We start from the raw sequence: 11,620 nt of genomic DNA on the forward strand, positions 1-11,620 counted from the left end.
TACAAAAAACTCCTATAGTATTCCCTATCTTTCAAATAGGCCCGATGCAGTGGCGGATGTAAAGCCACCAAGCAAGGGGTTCTCCCTCTTTTTCTTTCTTCTCCTCATCTTCTTCTTCTTTTTTTCACTTCCTAGTCTAAAAAATTGAAGAGGAGGTTTGGAGGGGCTCCAAGGTACGCCTAGGGATAGGGGCTTGAGCCCCCTCGGCTCGCACGGTGGATCCACCCCTGGCCCAGGGAGGAGCTGGTTTGTGGCAATGCATAGCTGACCAGGTGTTTTTGGACCCATGGCCAGAATGTAGCTTCAGACAACCAATCAATCCTAAACCTATTGCTACCATGGATTTGAAACCATCACGCGCTATCTAGTTTGTTCCATGTGCAGCTTTACCAAGTAACACCACATGCACACACTTGGTACTAATTCACGTACACTTTCTATTTTCGGACAAGAACACTGTGTATATGCTGAGATAAATAAGCCACTTTTACATCGGAGAAGCATGCAGGTAGGTGAGGTAGGTAACGAGGTCAACGGCGACGCGCCATTGGATGGATTAAGCAAGGCGCAGCTAGCTTCCATGAAGCATGCAAACCTCACCTGGCCAGCCTGACATCGCATGGATCCTAACATGCAATGCCTCTCCAACATTCTCAGGAACATGCCCTGTTCCCTGCCATCTTCTACATGTGACCATCTCCATCGATCCGTTCCCGTTCGTTATAAATACGCGCAAAACCCAAATTGGAAACAACAGCAAAACACGAACAAGTTGGTCTCTAGCATTCGGTTCCGGAGTAAATTAGCCGGTAGCCAACTAGCCATGGTATTGTTCCCATCTTCTTGTATGCATTGCATGCTGGTGGTGGCGTTGCTTGTCATGGCTATGGCGGCTCCAAGGGCCGTGGCGTTGCTTTACGACGACATCGAGCAGACGTGGGGCGCGGACCACAGCTTCTTCTACATGGACGGGGACGTCGACACGCTCGCGCTCTGCCTCGACGAGACCCACGGCTCGGGCTTCCAAACCAAGGACGCGTACCTCTACGGCCGGTTCGACATCGACATGATGCTCATCGCCAACAACTCCGCCGGCACCGTCACCACGGTCTATGTAAGTCTTCCCTACCGTCTCGCCTCGCTGCATCCAATGTCTTCGTCTGGTGGCGGTGACCGCGGACACCACCCATGCATGCTCTTAACGCTTGCATGCGCATTCTTGCACTTGCCTCTGATGTGCGACCTGCGTGGATGGATGAATGCGCAGCTGATGCCGGATGAAGTGCCGTGGGAGTACCACGACGAGGTAGACCTGGAGTTCCTCGGCAACGTCACCGGCGAGCCGTACACGCTGCACACAAACATCTTCGTCAACGGTGTCGGCCGCCGTGAGCAGCAGTTCCGGCTCTGGTTCGACCCCACCGCTGACTTCCACACCTACTCCATCGTCTGGAACCCCAAGCACGTCCTGTAAGCATCGTGCAACTTCACTTGAATTATATTGTTCGCGAGGGCTCGAACTGACACCGTTGCCTTCCGCGTCGATCGCAATACTCGTCGGCAGGATCCTCATCGACGGCGTGCCGGTACGCGACTACAAGAACGACGCGGCGCGCGGCGTGCCGTTCCCGACGTGGCAGCGGATGCGGCTGTACGGGACCCTGTGGAACGCCGACGACTGGGCGACGCAGGGCGGGCGCGTCAAGACGGACTGGACGCAGGCGCCATTCTACGCCTACTACCGCAACCTCCGCGTGACGCCGTGCGTGCCGTCACCCGGCGTGGCGTGGTGCGGCGACGAGCCGCCGGAGTCGGTGCTGTTTGAGCAGGCACTGGACGCGTCGGCGCTGCAGCGGGCGCGGGAGGACCACATGATCTACGACTACTGCAGGGATCACAACCGGTTCAAGGACAAGGGGCTCCCCAAAGAATGCACCACGGACTAGCTAGACAATGTGTCGTTCGTTTGTAAATTAAGCGAAAATTAAATTGTTCCAACCTAGATTTTAAATTATTTCATCCATTTATCGTACTTAAAATTCATATTTTAGTTTTCCTTCTCTTTTGACCTGTAACAATTTTTTGTTTCAGAATTGGCATGTAAGTTTCTCTTGTTGGCAGCCATCCTCTTATTTGAACTGTGCGCTAAGCTGTGTAACTGCCTCTTAACCACAGAATTGGGCCAAGCAGATTGTGCTATATTTGAGGACTTCTAACCACAGAGCATGGGCTTAATAGTGCGAGAGGTGCCTGTTAGCTTCCTTTTATATTCTCCTTTTTCTTTTAATTTTTTACATTCCTTATGGCTTTTTCCATTCCGGTAAGAGAATTACTCCAGTAATTAATATAATTGGGAGGAAAGATGGTGCAAGAACTGGAGAAGAACTTATTGGCCTGGTAGCAAAGTACAATAAGGATTAAGCTGCAAAGTAACCAGAAGCTCTCCAATAATAACCATCTCCTTCGAGCCCATTTTTTTTATCTCCACTCATCTTGCAAGGTCTCGGGTGCTGCCCGTCTAGCACGACTGTACCGCCAATCCGATCAACAATCCAAACAGCAGAAATGATGATCGGGCAGCTCATCGGAGCATAGCGCTGTCCACAATCGACCAAAGTAGGGTCGGCGCACCCGTGTGGCCGAAGGGAGCGCGTGCTTGAGAAAAGGGGCCACAGGCGGAGCACAGGGCAGGGTGGGCAGTGCGGCGCAGCATAAAAGCAGCCACACCACGGCACGAGCACTTGAAGGTTGGGGATTGAGCGATTGGCGGTCGATAGGGCAACTCACTATCACAGCTAAGGTTGGCAACGGTTAATTGGGCTGGGCTTGGCTTGGCTTATGGGCATTGTCACACCCGTGTTCTCCCAGAGGGAAAAAAAATCTCTATCTCTCTCTCCCCCTTCCCCATGACCCAGTGCCGCTTTCTGCTCTACGTAGCCTGTCCCGTCACCACACGTGCAGCCATCCTTGCACCCCACGCCGCCTCGCGCCCAACGTTGGTCCCTTGAGCCCTACCCCTCGCCTCGAGCTCCGCACCACCACCGTGCCCATACCGTCACCCCCCTATAAAGATGAATAGTTCCCTCTTGCTCCTCCTTCCTCACAACACCGCCTCTCTCCCTCTCATGCACCCGATCAAAGCACCTCCATCGCCATCACATGGAAGCTCATCGCTGATGAGCTCCACCGCTCTTCCTCTCCCCCCCCCCCTCTCTCTCTCTTCCTTCGCACCCAAAGCCTCCCAAGAGCCATAACTTAGCTGCTTTCTTGCCATCGCCGACCGTTGCCCTCGTGGTCGTCTGATAGATCCGCCCCCGCCCAGGCCGGATTCGACCATGACCGCCCTACCTTGCCGCTTGCCAAAGCCCGCTGCCACCCTCCATCACCAGAACGCCACCGTCACCTGCCGCCCCCTTCATCGCCTCCTCCCTCTCTCTCTCGACCTCTCGCTCTCTCTACTCAATTCGCCCGAGCCGGCCACCTATCCCTCTCCCTTATCCTCTCTCCTCTCACTGATAGGTGGGCCTGCCCTTAAGCCGAGCTGAGTCGAGCCGCTGAGCCTAACCCGAGCGGAGCGAAGCCCAAATCGGAATATTCTGCTCTTTTTCTTTTCTTTTTTTGTGATTTTCTCTCGTGACAAAACTTCTAAAGCTCATTTCTCCTCCGTCCTACCTCCGTTTTTTATGATTCTCCCACCGTTATTCATCTAAATACGAGATCTACCCAATCATGTCAATTTCATAATTTTTGTAATTTAATTAGTTTCTAATATAATTATTTAATTGATTTCTTGTGTGTGCGCTTTTGTCGTTTGTTGCGTTTGTTAGTGTAGGGCGTGTTCGAGGAAGACCCAGAGGATCCAGAGTTTGAAGAAGGAGAGAACGAGGACTTCGACAAAGGTAAGTTCTACTCTATTGATCATGTTGATCCTATATTTTCAAACACAACCCGTAGAGCCATTGTTTCAAATTACAGGGATATGCATGCTTATGTTAATAACTATAATTTTAAAAATATGCTAATGTAGTTGTGACCTAGCTTGTTTATGCCATTCCTTGATATTGTCACCTTTATTCCGTTGAAACCCTAGAAGGTCACAACATCAACTATAATGATTGTTTGGATGAATGCTTGTTTACTACATGCTTAGGATTGATTTGCTCAAATGAAAGAACCAGGATAATTACATATGTTTATCGTTCCTTTGCAAACAACATGAAGTGTTGTGTATTTGGTGTGTGTAAGATATGTTCATGGAAACTCTAGTGTGTTTTTAATGAGGGTGAGTAAGGTACCCCCACAAAGGTGAGAATTACCTTAGAGCATGGTTCGCCTTTGTATTGTTCTTGCTGGAAGACACTTACCTCGATCATATAAGAGCTGGTTCACTGTGATGTCCTACCTAGTATTCAATTGTACAACCACATGATCTGAATGGGCAGGATTTGACCTAACCCTTCAACTTAGTTGGTATCCACTCGAAGACCAGTAGTGGCAAGGGGGACCAAGAGAAGACTTGGGTAGTGAGTAACCCAAGGTCCAGCTAGTGATGTTGTTAAGTCTATGTCAGAGCTTTGGGATTGCTAAGTGGTCCCTCCCTTGAATATTCTAAGGCCCCTAATATCTTAGTGCCCCGTGGGTGGATATTGTGGCTATGTTGTGAGGACGTTGCGTCTCATTATAACAATTCCAGTAGTTGCTAAGGTTGGAGTATGTGCATATCTTGTGGGTGAAGTGTGCAACTTTTGCAGAGTATTAAACCTATCCGAATAGCTGTGTCCTCAGTCAAGGACATGCTATGGTTCGGTCACAATAATTTTCTTTTTGGTGCGTGTATCTCCTTGGCATGTGAGTGAGCAATGTGCCCGTGTTTTCAAAAAGTGTTGATTATGTGCTTGGAGTATCCGGATTATGTGTCCACAGGCAAAAGAAGTGTGGGAACTAGCGGGATAGAAGTATCTCCCCCAGGACCAACCACCCCATAAACTCAACTTATGTGTTCCCTCAAAAAATGTTTTAAGATAGTTTTTGCAAATTAAACCTTGCATCGAAAACTAACTTTCTGCAAAACCTAAAGACTCTACAGGCTTATCTTTGATCTACTTTTATGCATCTAATGTCTCCCCTTGAGATAGGACTTGTTGAGTTCCTTATATACTCACTCTTGCTATATGTGGATTTAAATGATCCAGAGACTGACATCGTCGAGGTGAAGATGAAGAATAGAAAAGTTGGGTTTCGTCCACACTCAAGTTGCCTGTAGAGCTTGGGTCGCTTTTGCGTTGTCTCTGTTATGCTGTGAGACTTTGTTTAATTATGCCTACATGCCTTTATTGTAATGAACTCTGTATTGTACCCTAATATCGTACTTTAATCAATGTATGCATATGATGTCTATTTCTGTTGGAACTATGAGCGTACCAGCTACTGATCCAGAGACTGGTATGAGTTGCACAAGGTGACTCGAAGGAGGGGTCTGACAGGCATAATGTGCTACGGCCTTATGTGTGGCAGTGGCATGAGATCTAACATTGGGGATATCCTATCTAAAAATGGAATTCTGGTGTTACGTACGGTACGAGGCCTAAACCATTTTCATTTGTGGGAAAAATGATCAGGTAAAAACAGGACACGATCATGAGCCGAGGTGGGATTTTTCCGTACCGGTTTCATCACTGGGTCCGGTTAGGGTCCAACTGTGTGGAAGGAAAATAGATGTAGCCCACCCCCTCCCAACCAATGTGTTGGCCCACGATGGAAAGCGCGGCAAATTTAGGCCCATATAAGTATCTGACTCGTATATTGACCCAATCATTCTGTGATAGGGCTATTTGGCTGGGATCATCTCTCCCATTCACTAAAATACATTCCTTCCTAAAATAACAATGCATGTTCCCATGTTCGTTTGTAGCACGTGGGCATTATTCCATTAGTTTAGAGCTGGCACCATTTGTCCAATTATAGAGTTCCACTAGTGTAGAGTAGGGATGGCAATTGGGTGTGGCGGGTACAGGGTAGCTCATCCATGAATATACCACGAACACCCATGAGCGAAGAGTGAACAAAAAAACCTTCGCCCGTGGGTATACCCATGGCAGTGGTGCTTCGTTCCGTTGGTGAGGAGAGGGCGGTGAAGCTCGACCGAAGTAGATGGAGAGAAGGGGGAGGGTAGAGGGTCCTCACCGATGGTAGATGATGAGCGAGGAGGGCAGTGGCGATGATCGGAGGAGAACACAGCTGCAGTGTGCTAGGCACCGGAGGGGTGCTAGACTGCTAGGTGATGGCGGCAATGGCATCGGGGTGGATATTAGTCTTTGAGAAGAGGATTGGGGAGAGAGAGAAGTGGATAAGATAAGTGGAATCAGAGGAGAGGACAGGGGATGGGTGACCTCTCACCTAGCCGATGGGTTGCCCTTGCCCTTCACTACCTGTGGCAGCCTATTCGGTGTGTCCTGATTACGACTGCATTGCAGCTATTGTTGGTTGTTGATCACCTTCTGGCTCACCTGCACTCTCCTATCCACCCACCCTACCTCCCCATTTGCACCACACCTCCATCTCCATTTTCATCCATCGTGAGCATGAATACTCATTGGACTATTTCTTGCAGAGACAAGCAACATGCCAAATGGTCCAGCTATCACGAGGAGTGAACACCGGATCATCCGAAATTTATGATTTTTCAAAGATGTGTCATTTACGTAGGGATTTTAATTTTTACTAACTTGTGATGGAGTTAAATTGTGTTGGATGTACATGTTTGCTTGTCTTATAGCGTGTAGATGATGGATGCAACTTGGCGGTCGACAGCAAGAAGATCGGGGCTAAGCAGGGAACTTGGTGCCAGACGATTGAGGGAGCCAGCCAGAGTCAAGGGTGATCCTAACTATATACGTGGAGGTCAAGCAAAGCATAAGATGAAGGATGAAGATGGTGTGTTGACAAAGTCAAGCGAAATGGATACCAATGCAACGGACAAGGCGGCCTGAGGGATCAGGAGTGGGAGAGACTTGTCAGCGGTTAAGATCACAAGATGGAGGACACATGTCAACAACAAAAGACTAGCTTAAGGTTTAAGCAAGTGGCTCTGTGTCATCCTTTGTGAAACGTGCAATGTGGATTCTTGGTTTGGCCAAAAACTGTAGGATGATGGAGTGCACGTGGCATCATTGTGAAGTGTGCGTCAAGGCGAGGCTATGCCATGAAGGCACCACGGCCATCATGGACAAAGAAAATTTTGGATGAAACTACCCCGGTGGTAGGTGAGAGTGCATTATTAGTGAAGGACAGTTTAGGGATAGAATTGCTTAAGAATTAAGTAAGCCTCCTAGGTCTATAAATAGAGGGGTATGACTGGTGGTTGGAGGTGAGCCTACAAGTCACCATGTCTACAGGCCAAACCTACGACCGCACCAGCAACGAGAGAGAGAGGGGAGATCCGAGAGCTGGGAGCTATGAGAGATTGAGAGATGGGAGACCTGAGAGATGCGAGATCTGAGAGATTGAGTAATGGAGGGTGAGGCGGCCGTGAGGGGTAGTCAGGTGGGAATGTGGGATGGTGGGTGAAGGACTGGGTGGGATGGGGTTTTTAGACTAGGGTTACATGGTGCCCACATGTCATAGTAATTCATGGTTAAACAGGTGACACAGGTATGGGTAAAACTCTATACTCATTGGGTAGTGTGTTTTTCCCATAACGTAGCTGCGGGTACCAAATTTGATATATACCTGACTTTATTAGGGTATTTACCTATGGATAGATGGGTAATTAGATAAAATTGCCATATCTGGTGTAGAGTCGATGTTCCATTAGGTTGCATATGTTACCGGTTCTTTTGCGATGCTCCACTAGTCCATCAATATTGTTCTACTTGTATATAAGTTATGTTCTTTTTATTCATGTGCGGTGTTGCATTAGATCATTGGTGTAGGTCCATAAGCAAACAACTAAAAAAAGAAACTATTTAAAAGCTAAAAGGGAAATGAATAACATGTTTTCATAATAAAAACTCACAAACTAAATAAATTCAAATAATAAAAAACAAATACTAAAAGAAAATTAGGAAATAGAAAGTAAGAAATGCAATCAAAACAAAAAAGAAACGAAAAAGAAGAAAAACCTGGGCTGGCACAACCCAACATGCTACCTGGACCGAGTACACAGGCTACGTGGACCCAAGAAACGGACACCTGGGCTGCGTGATTCTGAGCTTTTTTAATTTCATATTTCTTAAATAAAAAAATTAGTGTTCGTTTTGAAAACTCATACCTCGAGACTCATATCACCCTTCCAAAGGCAACAAATTTTAAAAAATAAATATACCACTCTACTAACTTGCGACAGGTTACAAAAACATACAGTATTTCAATATTCTCAAAATTCAAAACACTTTCAAAATAGTATAAAAAATTCTGAAAAAATATATGGTGTATAGGATTCTATAATTTAGCTCGCTAAAAAATTTCAACTTAAAAAATTTCTTGTACAAATAAGAAAAAAACAAATTTCATTATATAGAGTTAATAAAGCGTTTTTATTGAAAAAATTATATGAGTTTCAGAAATGCAGATCAACAGTTTCATTCGGTCCATATAGCCTTTGCACGAGATATGGTCTGTCTAGACTAGTTGTTGGTTATCCTAATGTTTAATTTTTTTGAGGCATTGGTCCAAGTAGGTTTTTTGCCAACCTCATAACTGTGAGTTTTATAAAAAAAATTATTATTAGTTTTTCCTAATCAAACAAAACAATGTTTTCAAGTGGTTATGCTCTGAAACTATCTTAACCAGATTTAGTTTTACCGAAGCTAGCTTGAGATCTAAGAGCAACTCCATTATACTTCCTATTTCTAGTTCTATATTCCCCATATATTTCCTGAATGGAGAATTCCCTATTTAAATTTCTCTCTTACTTTATAACACACTCTAACCAGTTCCTTAAATTTGTCTACCTATAATCCACTAACCTATATTTTATTAATATCTTGTAACTAACTAATATCCGTTTTATATTTAAATGGTGTTATTTTCGACACCTATATTTTCAACTGCTCTTATAACGTGTTTGCTTGTATGGTAACTGTTCTTACAAATTTTTATAACGTATCTATTTATATAGTAATTGCTCTTACAACGCGTGTATTTGTGTTGTAAATACTCTTATAACACGTATACTTATTGACAACTGCTCTTACAAAATCTTATAACATATGTGCTTATGTGGTAACTGCTCTTATAACATATGTGCTTATGTGATAATTGATCTTACAAATTCTTACAATGCGTGTGCTTATGGAGTAACTGTTCTTACAACATGTATGCCTGTGTGGTAACTACTCTTACAACGCGTGTTCACCTATTAGCCCTCACCTACTCCCCCACCTCTCATCTTCTCACCTGCGCAAGAGCAGCAACAGGTGGATAGAGAATCTCTCTTATTTATTAGATGTGAGGAGCAAGAGAGGAAAATAGGGAGTATAAAAATAGAAAGTTAGATAGAGAACTGGTAAGCGATATTCTTTTGCCGTATTTGTTAAAATTTAAGATCAAGACATAGTAGGAAGCTGGTTAGAGCTGCTCTAACATCTGAATAGAATCCTTATCCATCATTCATGAAACGAAATATTGTCTTTTACAAGAAAACCATTATTAAGAAACTCAAAACATATGTGCAAGACAAATACAGTATGACCGGATCTCATACCATATCGATCGATGGGCAATTAGCATCATCGCAACCTCTTCGAATTCTAACCTGGCCCAAATCCTCCATTCAGAAACTGCTCAAGTGCCTGATCAGCACAGCTGTGCACTGTTGAAAACTTGTCTGCATACTGACTCTATAGTAAACCACACTCGACTGAAAAACACTGCACTCTGCAGTGAACCTTAACGCTGTTCGGACAATGGACATAGACAGGAACGGAACGAAAAATTTGTGCGGAATTGAACGGCAGTGGAATGAGATTCGACATCGTATCAGCAGGCCATATTTCATCCGTTGCGTGATTCTAGAGCAACTCCTTTTGGCATTCACCAATTTGTTCATAAGCTGGTTAAGCATTGGCGGAGGATAATAGAGGCCAAGATGGGTCAGGCCACCCATGCAAAACAAATTTTCCAAACAATTTATTAAAAATAGCATGTTTATATTACCTCTGGCCCTTCTGTAGTTATGTTTCACGCCTACGATAATTCGCCGATCAATGGTTATTGTGCAAGCTTAGGGCTTCTTCCAGAGACCTGAATTTCACGTACCGTGGGATCCTACGGCAACAGAAAACACAAGAAGACGTACTTGGTCGCGCAGAATCATCGTATGCTTCGTATGAACCTTTAGGAAGTACTGAAAAATAGTCCTACCGATTGCATATGTTCGTTGTTTTAGTCTTGTAAACTATTCTCTAAATGCAAGTCATCTAAGAATTTATAGTCATTTTTTCTTTTCTTTCTTCCATGTCCTTGCCTAATAAATATTTCTACTCTCACAAATAAATAAGACATATTTTCCAATGTAATATAAATAAAGGGCGACAAGGTTATTTTATTTATGTTCTTAATTTTTATGCACAAGTCTAAAATAATGTACATTTGTAATAAGAGGGAGTAATAAAGTTGAGTATTCACAAAATTCAACTGTTGACATGGCATCTTGTGTGACATCATTTTAAAGATATTTTCGAAAAGAGGCATGGCTTTTAGTATGACTAGCATCTCATTAATGAGGACAGTTCAGTCTAAGCATCCATTGCATTCCAGTGTACATATTCACTTGGCCAAGTGGCAGATGTTAGGACAGGGAAGGTGAGCCCTAACAGATACGGCGAGAGTCCTACTTATAAGAGGAGACTCAAGTTTAGAGATGGAGCTTATGAGTAGAAAGGAGGGAGCGAGAGAAATATTGTTTGTGTAATAGAAAAAAAACTACTGGGGTCCTTTCTCTCCTGCCCTAGGAGGACATATATAGGGAAAAGAGGTAGGAGAAATTACCAGTCTGCTCCTAAGATATTATGTTACAATCATATATCTAGAGAGATACTTTTGGTATTTCACCTCTTCACATACCACGTGGTGGCTAAGATACTATGAAAACTATAGTAATACAGCAGTGCAACGTCTAAATATCTACAGGTTGGAGTGTTCCCCTAACAATACCCCCCATCTCCAGGCTGGGACGTTCCCCTAACAATACCCCCTCATATGCGGCTCCAAGGTTACGAGGGGGCGAGCGGATGATCAGAGAACTAGCTCCATCCCAACCTAGGTGTTAGGATATCCCGAATAGCTTCCCGTCCATGCAAAACCTCTTGGCGATGGCCGCAAGTGGCGGCGATGAGTTTTGATGGAGGTGACATGGTTTGGAGCCCGCGACGATCCTCGACGGAGGTTAGACCGGCCAAAGCATCATGGTGAAGTTGGGGTGGAGTTATCGATGGAGCTGAGGGGCGTGACAGAGGCAGATTCATCCTGAGCCCTCAACGGCGGAAACCGGAGAAGGAGTCGATGGCGAGGCTGTGGCAGCCCGCTACCCCCTCAATGGTGGATGCCGGAGGTGGAGTCGATGGCGAGGCTTAGGGGCGTGATGGGGGCAGAGCCGTCCGGAGCCCTTGGCGGCGAAAGT

At 45.2% G+C, this 11,620-nt stretch overlaps 1 protein-coding gene across 1 annotated transcript; it reads left to right on the forward strand.

Annotated features, from left to right (window-relative positions):
* Nucleotides 1-823: 823 nt before the first annotated feature.
* On the forward strand, nucleotides 824-2,143 carry LOC133899354 (xyloglucan endotransglucosylase/hydrolase protein 24-like). Its single transcript, XM_062340340.1, has 3 exons — nucleotides 824-1,114; nucleotides 1,268-1,470; nucleotides 1,565-2,143. Exons 1-3 carry the CDS (start codon nucleotides 824-826, stop codon nucleotides 1,944-1,946), a joined length of 876 nt encoding a protein of 291 aa, XP_062196324.1. The 3' UTR covers nucleotides 1,947-2,143.
* The last annotated feature ends 9,477 nt before the right edge of the window (nucleotides 2,144-11,620 follow it).

The sequence above is a fragment of the Phragmites australis genome, chromosome 18, assembly GCF_958298935.1.
Source record: "Phragmites australis chromosome 18, lpPhrAust1.1, whole genome shotgun sequence".
Taxonomy (NCBI): Eukaryota; Viridiplantae; Streptophyta; class Magnoliopsida; order Poales; family Poaceae; genus Phragmites; species Phragmites australis.

Excerpts from the sequence above, each read along its gene's own strand:
- LOC133899354 (XM_062340340.1), top strand. The coding sequence starts at position 824 with ATGGTATTGTTCCCATCTTCTTGTATGCATTGCATGCTGGTGGTGGCG. Across the intron at positions 1,115-1,267 it reads GCACCGTCACCACGGTCTAT|CTGATGCCGGATGAAGTGCC; the intron begins GTAAGTCTTCCC and ends ATGAATGCGCAG. Across the intron at positions 1,471-1,564 it reads TGGAACCCCAAGCACGTCCT|GATCCTCATCGACGGCGTGC; the intron begins GTAAGCATCGTG and ends ACTCGTCGGCAG.